Source organism: Littorina saxatilis, linkage group LG6 (genome assembly GCF_037325665.1).
Source record: "Littorina saxatilis isolate snail1 linkage group LG6, US_GU_Lsax_2.0, whole genome shotgun sequence".
In the NCBI taxonomy this organism is placed as follows: domain Eukaryota; kingdom Metazoa; phylum Mollusca; class Gastropoda; order Littorinimorpha; family Littorinidae; genus Littorina; species Littorina saxatilis.
The window spans coordinates 57,249,984-57,267,310 of NC_090250.1; the positions used below are offsets into that span (position 1 = coordinate 57,249,984).

The 17,327-nt window shown below is 48.3% G+C and overlaps 1 protein-coding gene across 1 annotated transcript; it reads left to right on the forward strand.

Annotated features, from left to right (window-relative positions):
* Window positions 1-8,770: 8,770 nt before the first annotated feature.
* LOC138968066 (uncharacterized) lies at window positions 8,771-9,919 on the forward strand. Its single transcript, XM_070340631.1, has 2 exons — window positions 8,771-8,794; window positions 9,212-9,919. Exons 1-2 carry the CDS (start codon window positions 8,771-8,773, stop codon window positions 9,917-9,919), a joined length of 732 nt encoding a protein of 243 aa, XP_070196732.1.
* Window positions 9,920-17,327: the final 7,408 nt, after the last annotated feature.

Consider the following 17,327-nt stretch of genomic DNA (forward strand, 5'->3'; position numbering starts at 1 on the left):
TGCATTCGCCGATTCGGGGAAGATGAATTGTTCAGTTTCTTAGCTCCAGAAAAATAGTTAAAGAAGATACCAAAGGGAGATTTTCTACAGTTTGATCTGCACAGCGTTTTTGCAATGTCTGCGCGAGGAAGAGCTGTCGAAAGCGCATTGTCGATCTGGCAGTCGTGTCCCCGGGAATAAATAATAATAATAATGGACATTTGTTATAGCGCATAATCAGGGGCGGACGAGGGGGGGGGGGGGGGGGGGTTCTGGGGTCCGGAACACCCCCCCCCCCCCCCAGCCAAAAAATAAAAATATTTTTGTGTGTTTTTTGGGGTTGAGTTTCAATTTTTGGGGTATTAATCAGTGACAAAATCTGCTGCCTGTAACTGGTAATGATCATCCTCAGAATGCACCAGATTGCACCATTTTGCATCCTTTGTTTCAAAATTTTCCTGGGGGGCATGCCCCCGGACCCCCCTAGCAAGCTAGGCGCTTCGCGCCGTCGACTCACACCCATATCTTCACAATATACTTTTGGAACCCCCCCCCCCCCCCCCATAAAATGAACTGATCCGCCCCTGATAATCATATATATGCTCAATGCGCTTTACATATTAATTTCTGCCGTGTGAGATGGAATTTTTTACACAATATATCACGCATTCACATCGGCCAGCAAACCTCAAGCCTATTAGGGCGAGCATTCACCTTTCACGGCCTTTATTCCAAGTCACACGGGTATTTGGTGGACATTTTTAGCTATGCCTCTACAATTTTGCCAGGAAAGACCCTTTTGTCAATCGTGGGATCTTTAACGTGCACAACCCAATGTAGTGTACACGAAGGGACCTCGGTTTTTCGTCTCATCCGAAAGACTAGCACTTGAACCCACCACCTAGGTTAGGAAAGGGGGGAGAAAATTGCTAACGCCCTGACCCAGGGTCGAACTCGCAACCTCTCGCTTCCGCGGCAAGTGCGTTTACCACTCGGCCACCCAGACCGTAAGTACAGACAGATCTAGTGTCTCCCACTCTTACAACGTGTCACTTACTGTTAATCCGGAATCCGGTTTTTTTATCTTTATTTTTATTTTAGCAGACACGGATGTCAGACACAGTGCTTGGCAGTCACCTCTAGTGAAATGATCAAAAGTACCAGTAATGTTTGGGTGTATTTGTTTTTGGTTAGATTTATGTGAGTTTCAAGAATGGCAGTAGAGTCTCAAATTTACTCTGCCAGTATAATACTGTCCGCCATTTACTTGAACATGCAGACATAAGGAAATGGAATGAATCTGTTTTCAAAGTCAAAATGATCACGATGTTGCCTCAGTTTTAAAACATGCACTGTCAAGGTTCTGTCTCTAAAATGTGGTACCTTGCAACAACTTCCTTGAATTTGAAAGACAGTTTTTGATTGCTAGATCTACCTAGATTTGCATCGCGTTTCATCCAGTTTAGTGCGTCCCGGGACCCCCTCCATACATTTCTAGTAGCCTACGTGTTTTTGGCTTCTAGTGCGTATAGGACGCAGGGACGCACGCTATGGGGAGCCCTGCCACAGCAATAGAATTCAATACAAAAGCTTTGCCACTTCAGTTGGTCTTGAGAAGAAAGAACAAACGGTATGAAATCATCTCGCTGGCGACAGAAAAAGTCACCTGTAAGGTGGGTCATCGTGTGTGGGTTAGTTAAAAGCGGCCACATGCTTATCATTACTGTTTGTTACAGCTTCTCTCCTTCTCATATTGTAGACATAACCAAGCTAAGAGAAGGTAACTCTCGCGGAAAATCGGAAGTCCCCAAAACAGGGAGACAAAATAACACGCTTTCACCTTGTGCAGTTAGGCAGTTCGAACGTGTCTTTTGCGTTGTTTTTGGTGTTAAAAACTGACCTACGATTAAAGAGCAAGCATCGATCTCGAACTGCACCGCGATTTTGAAGAATTTCCTATTGAGTATTTTTTCTGCAAAATATATTCAGGATCATCAAGACTTGAAAAATAGAGTGCACCCTGATGAAAATACGATTTCTTGGTGGTTCGTTCGTTACTCCTACCGTCCTGATCTCTTTCACTAGCACCAGGGTGTGCGAAAGACTCAAAAACGCAGATGAAACATACCAGCCTCGCTACTTCGGAGCTATTTTTAGCGTTCTCAGTCACTAACTATTTTTTTATCAAATGCTTACGTAAAACCATACCGTCAAAAGATGTTCGAATTTGTGTTTGCAACAATGTTTACCAAATGATTTTACAAACAACGAAATCACTGTTATTGGGAAAACGTCTTTTTTTGCTGAAAAATAATGGGTTCTTTCATACGTTAGATCCGGAAAGCCATATCTAGCATCATACATAATTGTTCATAAACCTAACAATACACTGAAGCTGTACGTTTTTACCTTATCATCAACTCATGTCCCTAAAAGGAAAATTTCCTGTGAGGACGTTAAGGACCCCTTTTATCTAGAAGCTGCACGACTCGCGACAACTGTGGGCCACCTGGTGGGAGAGGTCCTCGTGGTAAGGCCCCTGAACCCACGCAAGTGGATTATTGGCTGCAAGTCTATGGTGCAGCAAAATCGACTCACCATGATCACAGATTTTGGTGGTGTCAAGGTGCAATGCACCATCCCAGTGCCAACAACAGATGGAGTCATCAAGGGAATCCCCACAATTGTAATGATGGAGCAGTTGCAACAATCCATCAACCAAGTGATTGACTCTGATGGGCAGCGCTCTGGGCTCATTAAAAACTGTAGTAGGCTGAAACTGCGCAACGGTAAACCTTCTCATGCAGTGAGGGTGACATTTCAGGCGGCACTACTGCCTGAAATTGTGATGATTAACAGACAGGAGTACCTTGTGACACCTTATGTGGCACCAGTGTCACGCTGCTATCGATGTCAGCGGTTTGGTCACGTGAGGGCTGACTGCAAATCAAAAAGTGACCATTGCCAAAAATGTGGGTCTGAAAAACACAAAGAGCCCTGCATTGTTGCAAAGTGTATCAACTGCAAAGGTGACCACTCTGCCGCCTACCAGGGTTGCCCTGCCCTCAAAGAGCGCCAACGGGCCAACAAAATACGAGGGACAGCATACATGCCATTTGCACAGGCAATGCGGAGAGCAAAGCAAGAATTGATGGAGGAAGATGAAAGAAGGGCCATGCAGGTACAAAAACCTACCCCTCACCAGCTACATGACATTTCTTGGCGCCCGGAAGGGCTGTTACTACCTATCAGGACTGACTATGCTACCCCTCACCAGCTACATGACATTTCTTGGCGCCCGGAAGGGCTGTTACTACCTATCAGGACTGACTATGCTACCCCTCACCAGCAACATGACACTTCTTGGCGCCCGGAAGGGCTGTTACTACCTATCAGGACTGACTATGCTACCCCTCACCAGCAACATGACACTTCTTGGCGCCCGGAAGGGCTGTTACTACCTATCAGGACTGACTATGCTACCCCTCACCAGCAACATGACCCTTCTTGGCGCCCGGAAGGGCTGTTACTACGTATCAGGACTGACTATGCTACCCCTCACCAGCAACGTGACCCTTCTTGGCGCCCGGAAGGGCTGTTACTACGTATCAGGACTGACTATGCTACCCCTCACCAGCAACATGACCCTTCTTGGTGCCCGGAAGGGCTGTTACTACCTATCAGGACTGACTATGCTACCCCTCACCAGCAACGTTACCCTTCTTGGCGCCCGGAAGGGCTGTTACTACCTATCAGGACTGACTATGCTACCCCTCACCAGCAACGTGACCCTTCTTGGCGCCCGGAAGGGCTGTTACTACCTATCAGGACTGACTATGCTACCCCTCACCAGCAACATGACCCTTCTTGGCGCCAGGAAGGGCTGTTACTACCTATCAGGACTGACTATGCTACCCCTCACCAGCAACGTGACCCTTCTTGGCGCCAGGAAGGGCTGTTACTACCTATCAGGACTGACTATGCTACCCCTCACCAGCAACATGACCCTTCTTGGCGCCAGGAAGGGCCCTCACCAGCAACGTGACCCTTCTTGGCGCCCGGAAGGGCTGTTACTACCTATCAGGACTGACTATGCTACCCCTCACCAGCAACGTGACCCTTCTTGGCGCCCGGAAGGGCTGTTACTACCTATCAGGACTGACTATGCTACCCCTCACCAGCAACGTGACCCTTCTTGGCGCCCGGAAGGGCTGTTACTACCTATCAGGACTGACTATGCTACCCCTCACCAGCAACGTGACCCTTCTTGGCGCCCGGAAGGGCTGTTACTACCTATCAGGACTGACTATGCTACCCCTCACCAGCAACATGACCCTTCTTGGCGCCAGGAAGGGCTGTTACTACCTATCAGGACTGACTATGCTACCCCTCACCAGCAACGTGACCCTTCTTGGCGCCAGGAAGGGCTGTTACTACCTATCAGGACTGACTATGCTACCCCTCACCAGCAACATGACCCTTCTTGGCGCCAGGAAGGGCCCTCACCAGCAACGTGACCCTTCTTGGCGCCCGGAAGGGCTGTTACTACCTATCAGGACTGACTATGCTACCCCTCACCAGCAACATGACCCTTCTTAGCGCCAGGAAGGGCTGTTACTACCCATCAGGACTGACTATGCTTCCCCCTCACCAGCAACGTGACCCTTCTTGGCGCCCGGAAGGGCTGTTACTACCTATCAGGACTGACTATGCTACCCCTCACCAGCAACCTGACCCTTCTTGGCGCCAGGAAGGGCTGTTACTACCTATCAGGACTGACTATGCTACCCCTCACCAGCAACCTGACCCTTCTTGGCGCCCGGAAGGGCTGTTACTACCTATTAGGACTGACTATGCTACCCCTCACCAGCAACATGACACTTCTTGGCGCCAGGAAGGGCTGTTACTACCTATCAGGACTGACTATGCTACCCCTCACCAGCAACATGACACTTCTTGGCGCCCGGAAGGGCTGTTACTACCTATCAGGACTGACTATGCTACCCCTCACCAGCAACGTGACCCTTCTTGGCGCCCGGAAGGGCTGTTACTACCTATCAGGACTGACTATGCTACCCCTCACCAGCAACATGACCCTTCTTGGCGCCATGAAGGGCTGTTACTACCTATCAGGACTGACTATGCTACCCCTCACCAGCAACCTGACCCTTCTTGGCGCCAGGAAGGGCTGTTACTACCTATCAGGACTGACTATGCTACCCCTCACCAGCAACCTGACCCTTCTTGGCGCCAGGAAGGGCTGTTACTACCTATCAGGACTGACTATGCTACCCCTCACCAGCAACGTGACCCTTCTTGGCGCCCGGAAGGGCTGTTACTACCTATCAGGACTGACTATGCTACCCCTCACCAGCAACATGACCCTTCTTGGCGCCAGGAAGGGCTGTTACTACCTATCAGGACTGACTATGCTACCCCTCATCAGCAACGTGACCCTTCTTGGCGCCAGGAAGGGCTGTTACTACCTATCAGGACTGACTATGCTACCCCTCATCAGCAACGTGACTCTTCTTGGCGCCCGGAAGGGCTGTTACTACCTATCAGGACTGACTATGCTACCCCTCACCAGCAACATGACACTTCTTGGCGCCCGGAAGGGCCCTCACCAGCAACATGACACTTCTTGGCGCCCGGAAGGGCTGTTACTACCTATCAGGACTGACTATGCTACCCCTCACCAGCAACGTGACCCTTCTTGACGCCCGGAAGGGCTGTTACTACCTATCAGGACTGACTATGCTACCCCTCACCAGCAACGTGACCCTTCTTGGCGCCAGGAAGGGCTGTTACTACCTATCAGGACTGACTATGCTACCCCTCACCAGCAACGTGACCCTTCTTGGCGCCCGAAAGGGCTGTTACTACCTATCAGGATTGACTATGCTACCCCTCACCAGCAACGTGACCCTTCTTGGCGCCAGGAAGGGCTGTTACTACCTATCAGGACTGACTATGCTACCCCTCACCAGCAACGTGACCCTTCTTGGCGCCCGGAAGGGCTGTTACTACCTATCAGGACTGACTATGCTGACGCAGTGAGGCATAACAGCATTGCAGGGAACCAACAGCCTCAAGAAGGTCCCAATAGACAAGTTCATGACAAGGCTACACAAGAAAAAGTTGCTTCCTCCCTCAAGAAGCCTAGCGAGGGGCTGGAGGAAGAGGAACAGCAACACATCCAAAGAAGCCCAGCGAAAGAAGCCCAGCAAGGGGCTGGAGGAAGAGGAACAACAACACATCCAAAGAAACCCAAGAAAGAAAAGAAATAGGACAAAACGAGCGAAAGAACAAAGACCAGTACAAGGTGATACCATGGAAGTGGGGAACCATTCACCCCCGTGTCTGAATGACGTTGAAAGACTTGTTATACATTGACATTGATAGTTTTATTCTTCTTCTTCTTCGTCGTTCGCTAGATAGTTTTATCATAAGAACCTTTTCTAATTCCTATTAACTCGATGTTCTTTAACTATATTTATACATAAATGCATATTGTAAAGCAGTATGCATTGTTAGAGGATTTTTTAGTAGCAGTGTTTAAATGTCGAAGCTGCTTTTCCCATTTTTATCCAAGAGACCGACTGTATATTGTGTTATTGTATTTGTCAGACTTGATTGTACCAAGTCCCTACACATGTTGTAATGCGCTTAGAGCCAAATATTTTTGTTTTTTGTAAGGGATAGGCGCAATATAAATACACTTTATTATCATTATTATCATTATTAAAGAACCTGATGATAACATGCAAGAAGATGATCTGGTGAAACGACTACTGCCACAACTGCGACAGAGCATCCAGGGAGACGTCACTAGCAACTTAGTTATATTTTTTCAGTCATTTTTAACATGTCGCTTGGTGCTAGCAGGGTACCGGCCCTATGGAAAACTTCATGCATTGTTCCTGTGCCAAAGAAAAAGACTGTGATAACCATGAATGACCTGAGACCTGTGGCACTTACTTCTGTTTGTATGAAAGTCTTTGAGAGAGTTGTTTTGTTCAAACTGAGTGATTGTGTGAAAGATTTTATTGATCCATGTCAGTTTGCATACAGAAAAAACAGGAGTGTTGATGATGCTGTGTTGAATGTTTTAAACAAGATCTACTCTCATTTAGAAAAGCCTGGCTCTTATATTCGCTTGATGTTCTTTGATTTTTCCAGCGCTTTTAATACTATACAGCCTCATTTAATGGCGGAGAAGCTTTTTAGCATGAATGTCCCAGCAGCCACCATCCTCTGGGTTATGGACTACCTGACAAACAGGCCACAGTATGTTAGGGTGGGGGGGCAATCAGTTTCAGACACAATCTGCACAAACACAGGGGCACCACAAGGCACAGTACTCTCACCTTTTCTTTTTTCTCTCTACACAGCAGATTTTAGAAGTTCTAGTGACTCCTGCCCCATAACCAAGTTTGCTGACGACACTGGACTGACCGGACTGCTGACTGATGACGACGACTCTGACTACAGGCAGGAGGTAGGTAGGTTTGTGGGGTGGTGTGAAAACAACTATTTAGAGCTTAATGTGGGGAAGACAAAGGAAATGATAATGGACAACAGGAGGGGGAACATGTACACAGGGAGATAGTGATCAAGGGGGAGGTCGTAGAGAAGGTAGAGCAGTATAAGTATTTGGGGGTGATTATAGACAATAAGTTGACATGGAAACCAAACTCGGATGCCCTTGTGAAGAAACTCCACTCTCGCCTGTACTTTTTGAGAAAACTCAGGTCTTTTAACATCAGACAAGAAATCCTTCAGATGTTTTACACTTCAACGTGAAATAGTGTGTTGTACTTTGGCTCCGTGTGTTGGGGTGGCAACATCAACAAGCAAGACAGGGATAGATTAGATAAATTCATCAGGAAAGCAAGTGGGGTGGTTGGGAGGAAGCAGGACAATTTCACATCAACACATGAACGACGACTGACTGACAAGGTACAGAAGATTTTGGCTGACGACTCGCACCCACTCAGACCGGAATTTGACAGTAGACGGACAGACAGGAGCAACAGATTCAGACAACCAACCGCAAGATCCACACGCTGCAGAAATTCGTTCATTCCATCTGCAATTCACATCTTCAATTCTCAGGTGGGGCGGTAGATGCTGGTGTTGTCGCTCTGATGCACGGGGTCAGTGTTCTGTATTGTTTCAGTATTGTTGATTTTGTTTTGCATGATTATATACTTTTATTCTACTCTCTTAGACAATATGTGATAACCGGCAAGGTGCTGACTTTCGTTTGTGCATTGTTGATGGTGAATGCATGTTAATTTATTTTTAATATACTTTCTTATGTGATAACCAATGTGCTGTATTTTCTCAGTTTTGCTGATGTTATACGCTTGGTACATATATTTACTCATTTTCCTTAAATAACATGTGATAACATACTTCATAGCTAAGCACATGATTTTACCTATGGCACAACACAAATCTCTAGCCTCCCTCTCTGAGATGCGTTTGAAGACAGACTGTTAAAAGAGAATAAATGTATGTACATAATTATGATAGAATATTGATGTATGAATTGAAGAAATGTATAAGAACACAAGAATGTATGAATGACAAAGAACAAATGTTTATTTTTGAATGTTTTATGTATGTTTTATTACGGACACAAAAGCTCAGCAATGCAATTTCTCTTTTAGAGATTAATAAAGTTATTGTATTGTATTGTATTGTATTGTAATGGCTGAAAGTGTGTTTGAGAAACGCAAAACGATTGAGTCACGGCTAACTAGACTGGCATTGTCTAAGCTGGATGCCCAGCCAGCAGCACCTATCAGTGAGGACCCGGCAGCTTTTGTTACCAAGGCCCTTACGTTAATGGCCAATGCGAAAGCCCAGCATGATCCCAAATTACTCCTGGACAGCTTGTTGAGCTTGGGCAGGACTGTCTGTGGTAAACCAGGCTTCCATTTCAAGGCAACAGCCAGTCATAAGGCCCTATGTGCAATACTCTCGGGGGTTCCTCCGAGTGAAGGGGAAGAAATTAGCTTTACAAGTGACATCAATGGGGGGCCCAACTAATGCAAATCGTCCGTCTTTGGCTCACAAAAGGGCACCATCCGACTCAACACGATTGCCCAGGAAAAGTAGAAACCTGTCTTTATTACAGTGAAATGCGCTGAGCCTTAGCAGCCGGTTGCCATTGTTAGTAGATCATCTGAACAATTTTGAGACTGATATTGTTGCTCTACAGTCAGCCTCGGATAGGATAGGAAACCTCCCACGGTTGGAAGGTTACTACTATCCACCCGAGGTTGCCCTGGCTGACAATGGGAGAGTACATGTTGCCACATACATCCGGGCAGACCTCAAGTACAAGCTTATAGACCCACAAATGCAAGATATGGAAGGACTTGGTTCCATGTGTGCAGTGCAGATCTCCATGCGGGGAAGGAGGCCACTTAATCTAGTGAACGTCTACTATCCCAGGGGCTGCAAGGCACAGGGTTGTACCTATTGGCTCACTCAGCTCTCGTCAGATTCGGGCAGCTGGGTAGTGATGGGGGATTTCAACGCGCACCACCGGATGTGGGACGCTGACGCAGAAAGTAGCCCCGACACTCAGCTGGCTGAAGACATCAGCATCTCAGATTTGGTGCTACTTAATGATGGCACGGCCACCAGACAAGCCCAGCGACAAAGAGACAGATCATCTGCCATTGATCTTACCCTGGTTAGCCCCGAACTTGCCCTTACCATCGACTGGCAGGTCTACCCCAACACACTCGGATCTGACCACTATCTGATACACGCGACCATCCATGAAGCTGACCCTGATCCTGCTGAAGTTGATCTTACGCCAAAGTACATCTGTGCCAAAGCAGATTGGGAGAAGTTCAAGAAGACTCTGACGCATATATGTGGAGAGACTGAGTTCAAAGACAATGACATAGACCAGTAGGCTACTATGGTAACATCAGACAGGCAATCCTCAGTGCAGCTGACCAAGCTATTCCAAAACGCGCTTCTGGGCCTCAAAAGAGAGAACGGGCACCTTCGCCCTGGTGGAATGAAGAATGCAGAGCTGCGGTGCAGCGCAAACGGCGTTTTACAAAAGCATATCAGAAGAATCAGTCAGCTTCCAATAAATCAGCCCTTGAAGAAGTTGAAAAGGAGTGTGCTGCGGTCAATGAACAGGCAAAAGCAGACTACTGGACAGATTTCTGTTGTAAAAAGGTGCATAACCAAGGAGACGCGTCCCTTGTATGGACCAAGCTGCGAAAATTCAAAAGGAAAGTGTTCTTGCCTGAAAAACATTTGCTGAACGGGAATGAGTACACACAAAGTAATCTTGAGAAGGCCGAGGTCCTGGCTGAGACATTTGCAAAAGTCAGTCAGGCAGCTCATAATTATGCCACAGTCGCTCGCTGATTACCGTCGAAAGGAAGAAGAGGATCTGGGTATCAATGAGTTGAGGAAGGCAATCCAAGGAATCAAATCCGGAAATGTTGCAACTGGCTTAGACCCCATTTCATACAACATGATACGCCGGTTTCCTGAGCCCATGCTGGAAGTGCTGCTACAGTTTTACCAGCACTGTTGGGCGATAGACCCCATTTCATACAACATGATACGCCGGTTTCCTGAGCCCATGCTGGAAGTGCTGCTAGAGTTTTACCAGCACTGTTGGGCGAGCTCAAAACTCCCCTCAGCCTGGAAAAACGCTCTGGTGATTGCTCTTCCCAAAGACGGTAAACCCCGGCACCTGCCGACAAGCTACAGCCCAATTTCACTCACACCTCACCTTGGCAAGGTATACGAAAGAATTGTAAAAAACAGACTAGAACACTTTCTTGAAAAGAACAACATTCTCCCCCTCTGCCAGGCAGGCTTCAGAAAGGGTCGAGCCTGCATGGAGCGTGTGGTAAAACTTACAGCCCACATCAAGAAGGCTAAAGCACGAGGCAGAACAGTGCTGGCAACCTTCTTCGACATTAGAAGAGCATTTGACACGGTCTGTGTCACGTTTCAATATATCACTTAAGGTGATTATGAACCGGTTAATTACTACTAATTAACTAACCACACCACGATCCACTCTCGCAGTCATACAATTAAATAGAGTCAACAAAAGTATAAGTTTCAGACGCCTGTTTATGTATAAACTCTCCACCTCCCTCGAGCCTTCACTCAAAATATGTTCCTTTTACGTTCTCAACACGTAAAAAACCAGTGTTCACTGACAAAATGCCAGTAGTATGTAGAAAATTATAGGAACACGCTGAACCCGTGTAAATATAGTTAAATGCGAATGTTCTGTTCGAAAAGCTCTAGTTCGTGCAGGTGTCACACACCCCACGTTGTCACTACTCCAATGAAATCATAGATACGAAAAGACAACGGTGGTCAACGGGGTGCGTACGACATGGTGCACTTAGCTTTATCTCTGCTGCTGCTGCTTAGCCGGTATGCTGGTTAGTCGGTTCGCTGGTTAGCCGGTCCGCTGGTTAGCCGGTTCGCTGGTTAGCGTAGCTTCAACAGTTCCCGCCAGAGTCAGCCGTGCAGATGTTACAGGAATGTAACGAAGCGAGGCGAACGAAACGAAGCGAACGAAGGAAGGCTGCAAACAGAAAGCATCGGTGCACTAAACATGTCAGCTACCCCTCACCCACCACCTTAAAACATGTCATCTTTAAATATCTCATCGAGCACGTGGGCCTGCACAAAACTGACTTTTTACAACAACAAAACAGCCATTTTCCGTCCTTCTCTCCCTATCTGCAAAAACCATATACAGATTAGTATTTTAGCGTCACAGAGAGTAAATTATGCGCTAACCTGGAAAGAACAACAGAGAGTATTTCATTCCACAACACAGACTCATCAACAGCGTTAAATAATGATTTATTACCTCAAAAGCCTATGATTGTACTCTCAATGGAAGCAAAGTCCGCTTCCTCCCTGGACCAGCCTCTGTTCGTCAACAGTGACCAAAACCGTCCAGAACCCCTTGTCGAATCCTTATGCGAAAGCCATCGCCGACGAAGGAAAGTTGACGACTTGTCCTCAGCAAAATACGTGGCAGAGGAAAGGAATAACTTGTGGAAGTTCCCCTAGAGTGCCGAATATAATACTCGGTGAAAAACCATCATACTCTAGTAACTGTGTGTTAGGTCCTTCCCCTTCTGCCGCTGGGTGTCAAGTGTGTCGTCCTTGAGTCTCTGACAGACCACCTAGCCAAATACACGTGACTGACCTTGTCACCAAACCAGTCCAGCTATACACAGTTTTGCCTCCCCAAGCAGGAAAAAGACACGAGAAACTCAATCCCTGAAAATCCCGTGCGCGCTGTCAGCGAAAAAAACCGTCAGCCCTATGATAGCAGAAACCCGCACTGTGAAGCTCGTGCGTTTCAAAACATCCGTGCTCGGGAGCACTGTCAGCAAAAACTCTGCTGTGTCCAATATCACGCACAGGCGCTTTCTATCATACATTGACCCAGAACAGGCACTCCACTGAGTGACGCTTTCTTGGTCTCTGTCACCCGATCGTGACACACCTCCCCTCTTCAAGACGAAACCTCGGTTTCGCTCACAGTCATGTTCTCCTCTACAGCCCGAGAGAGAAAGTCAGCTCCAACATTGTTGGCGCCCGGAATGACGCGTACCGTGAATTGGTACGGTTGGAGAATCAACGCCCAGCGCATAAGTCTGGCGTTTGCCAACCTTGCAACCTGAAGATATTGCAGAGGTTGATGGTCTGTTTCCAGACAGAAAGGTCGTCCTCAAGAACGAGCAACCCCTCGTTTCACCCCTGATGACTGCAACCTTCTCTGTCTTCTTGACTTTGTTCTTCTGGTCTTTGTTCTTCTCCCCGTAGGCTGTCCTCTCTATGTAGGCGCGCAGCAGGTTGGCGTGGTACAGGCGTGCTTTCCCGTGCATCATGATCCTGTAGTCGTTCTGGCCCACTTTCGCTGTCACCTCAAAAGGTCCTTGCCACTGCAGTTGTAGCTTGTTGTGTTTGACAGGTAGAAGTAGCAACACCCGTTCTCCAATCTTGAAGCTGCGCGGCCGTGCCTTGCGGTCGAATCCTCGCGCATAACGCTGTGCTGCTCTTCCCAGGTTCTCTTGAGCCAATTTGCAGGTCTCTTCAATCCTGTTCCTGAGTTCTACGATGTAGGTCGCTGTCGTCTGCACCTCCTCGTCAGCTTCTTCGTCCGTCCAAGCTTGACGCAGGATAGCCATGGGACCGCGTACCTGTCTGCCGTACAACAACTCAAATGGGGAAAAACCCAAGCTCTCCTGAGGAACCTCGCGGTATGCAAAAAGCAATGCTGGGATGTACCTGTCCCACGTGCGTGGTTTCTCCTGAGCTAGTTTCCTCAGCATGGTCTTCAAGGTGCCATTGAACCTTTCCACCAGTCCGTTGCACTGAGCATGGTAAGGAGTGGTGAAATGCTGCTCCAGTGATAGCAGTCGTGCTGCTTCCGCCATCACTCCTCCCGTGAACTGCGTGCCTCTGTCGGTGAGTACCTCTGATGGAATTCCCAGCCGGGACCACATAGTAACCAGAGCCTCAGCTACTCGCGTGGCTTCAATCGATTTCAGAGGGATCGCCTCTGGGTATCGAGTAGCGTAGTCCACCATGGTCAAAATGTATCTGTTTCCGTCCTCAGACGCAGGCAAGATGGGCCCGATGATGTCCACTGCCACCCGACGAAAGGGTTCGTCGATGAGCGGCATCTTCTCCAAGGGGACCTTCCTCACCCTTCCTTTGGCCACCACCTTCTGGCACTTATCGCAGGACGCACAGAAACGTCGGACATCCGTGCAGATGCCTGGCCAGTAAAAGTGGCGCCAGACACGATCCGTGGTCTTCTTGGTACCAAGATGACCTCCCAGAATCGAGTCGTGTGCCGTTGCCATGACACCCTCGCGAAACTCGCGAGGCACGACAACCTGTTTGAATGTACCTTCTTGGTTGCTGAACTCACGGTAGAGCAACTTCTTGTCCCTGAGGAACTTTGACCTCCCATGCTTCCCGCTCAGCTTCACCTTCCCCGACTTCGCGTGCTCCCGAGGAGTAGCTAAGGTCGGGTCAGAATCCTGAGCCTTCGCGAGAAGCGCGGGGGTCACGTTCCCCAGGGCAGCTCGTGCAGCAGGTAGGGGTTTGAGAGGTTTGTCCTCTCGCTCCGCCTGTGCCCGCGTGAGCACTGAAATGACGTCGGGAGACCGATAAACGGGAACCTCCCTGGTGACGCCGTCCACAAACTGAACCCGGTTTCCAATGAGCAGGTCGCATGGAGGATCGTCCATGACGACGGCCACAATGGTCCCCGTGAACAACGGTGTTACGACCTTGATCACTGCCGTGTTCAAATCGTAAGCGTGAGATGCCTCGGCCATTCTCACCCTGATGCTGTCTCCTGTGTAGGCCATAGCTGGAACCAGACTCGCCCGAACCACTATCATGTCTGCCCCTGTGTCCCGCAGACCTTCGCCCCTCACTCCGTTAACGTAGACGTTGCAGTGGGGCTGGAAATGTTTCCTGGAGCACGGAACGCAGAGTTGTGGAATTGTGCATGAGCTCGTGACGTCCCTTAACTCCTCGCTGCCAACAAAGTGTACGCCCTTCTGGTCAGCCTGTCTCCTGTGGCAGTCCTTCTTCACGTGGCCCCGCTTGTTGCAGTAGTAACACTGGATGTCAGTTCTGGAACTTGATCCTTTGTGTCCCTGATCGTCCTTCCCGTCCTTGGGTCCTGAAGAACCTGAATTTCCCGATTTTCCCGGCCGTGAGCCTGAAGATTTGCCGGAGATCGCCTGGGCGTCCTCGTGTACTCTGATCCAGTCGGCTGCCTCCTGAGTAGTCTTTGGCTGGTGCTCCTGCACGAAGGTCACCACCTCAGGTCGCAGGCTGGACATCAGTTGTTCCATGACAATGAGGTCGGCAAGGTCGTCGACGGTCCAGTTCTTCTCGGCCATCTCCACCCAGCGCCGCAGGTAGAGATTAAGGCGTGCCACAAACTGATGACTCAGCTCGCCGCTCAGTCTCTTGCTGTTACGCAGACGTCGTCTGTAGGCTTCAGCAGTCAGGTTGAAGCGCTGGAGTAACGCCTTCTTTAGTGCCTGATAGTCTCTCGCCTCGTCGTCCTCCAAAGCGTTGTAGAGCTGCAATGCGCGTCCTTTCAAGCAGGTGCTAAGGCGGCTAGCCCACGTGGCCTCTTCCCACTTCTGGTCAGATGCAATGCGCTCAAACCGGCGTAAAAAGTCGTCGAGCTCGTCCTTGTCATCGTCGAACGTCGGCAGTCTCGTACGGTCGGCAACAAACGTCGGCGCGCTAGCCTGAGTAAGCGTACCCTTCTCTGCCTGTAGCTTAGCTAGTTCTAGCTGGAGTTCGCGATCCGCCTGTTTGTCCTGTCTGTCACGTTCGGCCTGTCGTTCGGCCTGTCGTTCCTGTCTCTCAAGTTCAGCCTGTTCTTTCTCTTTCCGTTCCTGTCTGTCTCGCTCTCTTTCTTGTCTGTCAAGTTCGGCCTGTCGTTCGGCCTGTCGCTCCCTTTCTTGTCTGTCTCGTTCATCTTTCTCTTTCCGTTCTTGTCTGTCACGTTCGTCTTTCTTTTCCTGTCTGTCACGTTCGTCTTTCTCTTTCTTGTCCTGTCTGTCCCGTTCGGCCTGTCGTTCTTGTCTGTCAAGCTCTTCTTTTCTCGTCTGTCGCTCTATGTCCTCCTTACGTTCTAACTCCTTGCGCTTAAGCAAACTACGCGCTCTAACGCGTGCGTCTCGCTCTGTCTGTTCCTCACTGCCAGGAGTCTCGAAAGTTATTCTCCTCGTCGGAGATCCCCCTGTAGCCATGGTTAGTTTTAGCAAAGCTTTATCACAAAAGTAAGTCTAACGCAGCTATAGCTAGAATACGCGGTGACGAAAGCGGTGGATACAAAAATCCAGCAACCGGAAAATGCAGAAGAAAAATCCAAACGGTGTAGAACAAATCGCGTAGCCTACTTTATGGCTGCTTTCTGCGGTGAAACAAAGTGTTTCCCACAGCCGTGGCCTACTTTATCGGCTGCTTTTTGCGGTGAAACAGAGTGTTTCCCACAGCCTTGGTTAGGACAGAAGTCCTCGGACCCTTCCCCCCCAAAATTCCAACAAAGTCAAAATATGGAGAAAAATCCAAGTAAAACAAGACGGTAGAAAATGTAACCTGTTACAGAATGCGAAACAACAATGTAGAGAAAACTGAGTAAAACGAACAACAAATCCGTTAACCCCGCTCAGCTCTCTGCAACGGAAAACTCTGAACGTACAACAACAAAGATTCACAAACAAAGGAAAGGGAAGTAATCACAGTTAGCGCATACAATAACTCACAAATTACAATTTACATTTCCTGCAAGATGTGAATCGCTTAAGGTGTGGTATATGATCAAAACTATACAAAAAAGGGTAGCACCAAGCAGAAAATAAGTCGAGCACTGACGAGATTATCTGCTCTTAGTTATCCTTAATTGGTGGGTCTTTATCAGTTGGAAATTAACTGAGTAGATCCCGGCTTGGCCCCCATGTGTCACGTTTCAATATATCACTTAAGGTGATTATGAACCGGTTAATTACTACTAATTAACTAACCACACCACGATCCACTCTCGCAGTCATACAATTAAATAGAGTCAACAAAAGTATAAGTTTCAGACGCCTGTTTATGTATAAACTCTCCACCTCCCTCGAGCCTTCACTCAAAATATGTTCCTTTTACGTTCTCAACACGTAAAAAACCAGTGTTCACTGACAAAATGCCAGTAGTATGTAGAAAATTATAGGAACACGCTGAACCCGTGTAAATATAGTTAAATGCGAATGTTCTGTTCGAAAAGCTCTAGTTCGTGCAGGTGTCACACACCCCACGTTGTCACTACTCCAATGAAATCATAGATACGAAAAGACAACGGTGGTCAACGGGGTGCGTACGACATGGTGCACTTAGCTTTATCTCTGCTGCTGCTGCTTAGCCGGTATGCTGGTTAGTCGGTTCGCTGGTTAGCCGGTTCGCTGGTTAGCCGGTTCGCTGGTTAGCGTAGCTTCAACAGGTCCCGCCAAAGTCAGCCGTGCAGATGTTACAGGAACGTAACGAAACGAAACGAAACGAAGGCTGCAAACAGAAAGCATCGGTGCACTAAACATGTCAGCTACCCCTCACCCACCACCTTAAAACATGTCATCTTTAAATATCTCATCGAGCACGTGGGCCTGCACAAAACTGACTTTTTACAACAACAAAACAGCCATTTTCCGTCCTTCTCTCCCTATCTGCAAAAACCATATACAGATTAGTATTTTAGCGTCACAGAGAGTAAATTATGCGCTAACCTGGAAAGA

Excerpts from the sequence above, each read along its gene's own strand:
- LOC138968066 (XM_070340631.1), top strand. The coding sequence starts at position 8,771 with ATGCCCAGCCAGCAGCACCTATCA. Across the intron at positions 8,795-9,211 it reads CCAGCCAGCAGCACCTATCA|TCAGCCTCGGATAGGATAGG; the intron begins GTGAGGACCCGG and ends GTTGCTCTACAG.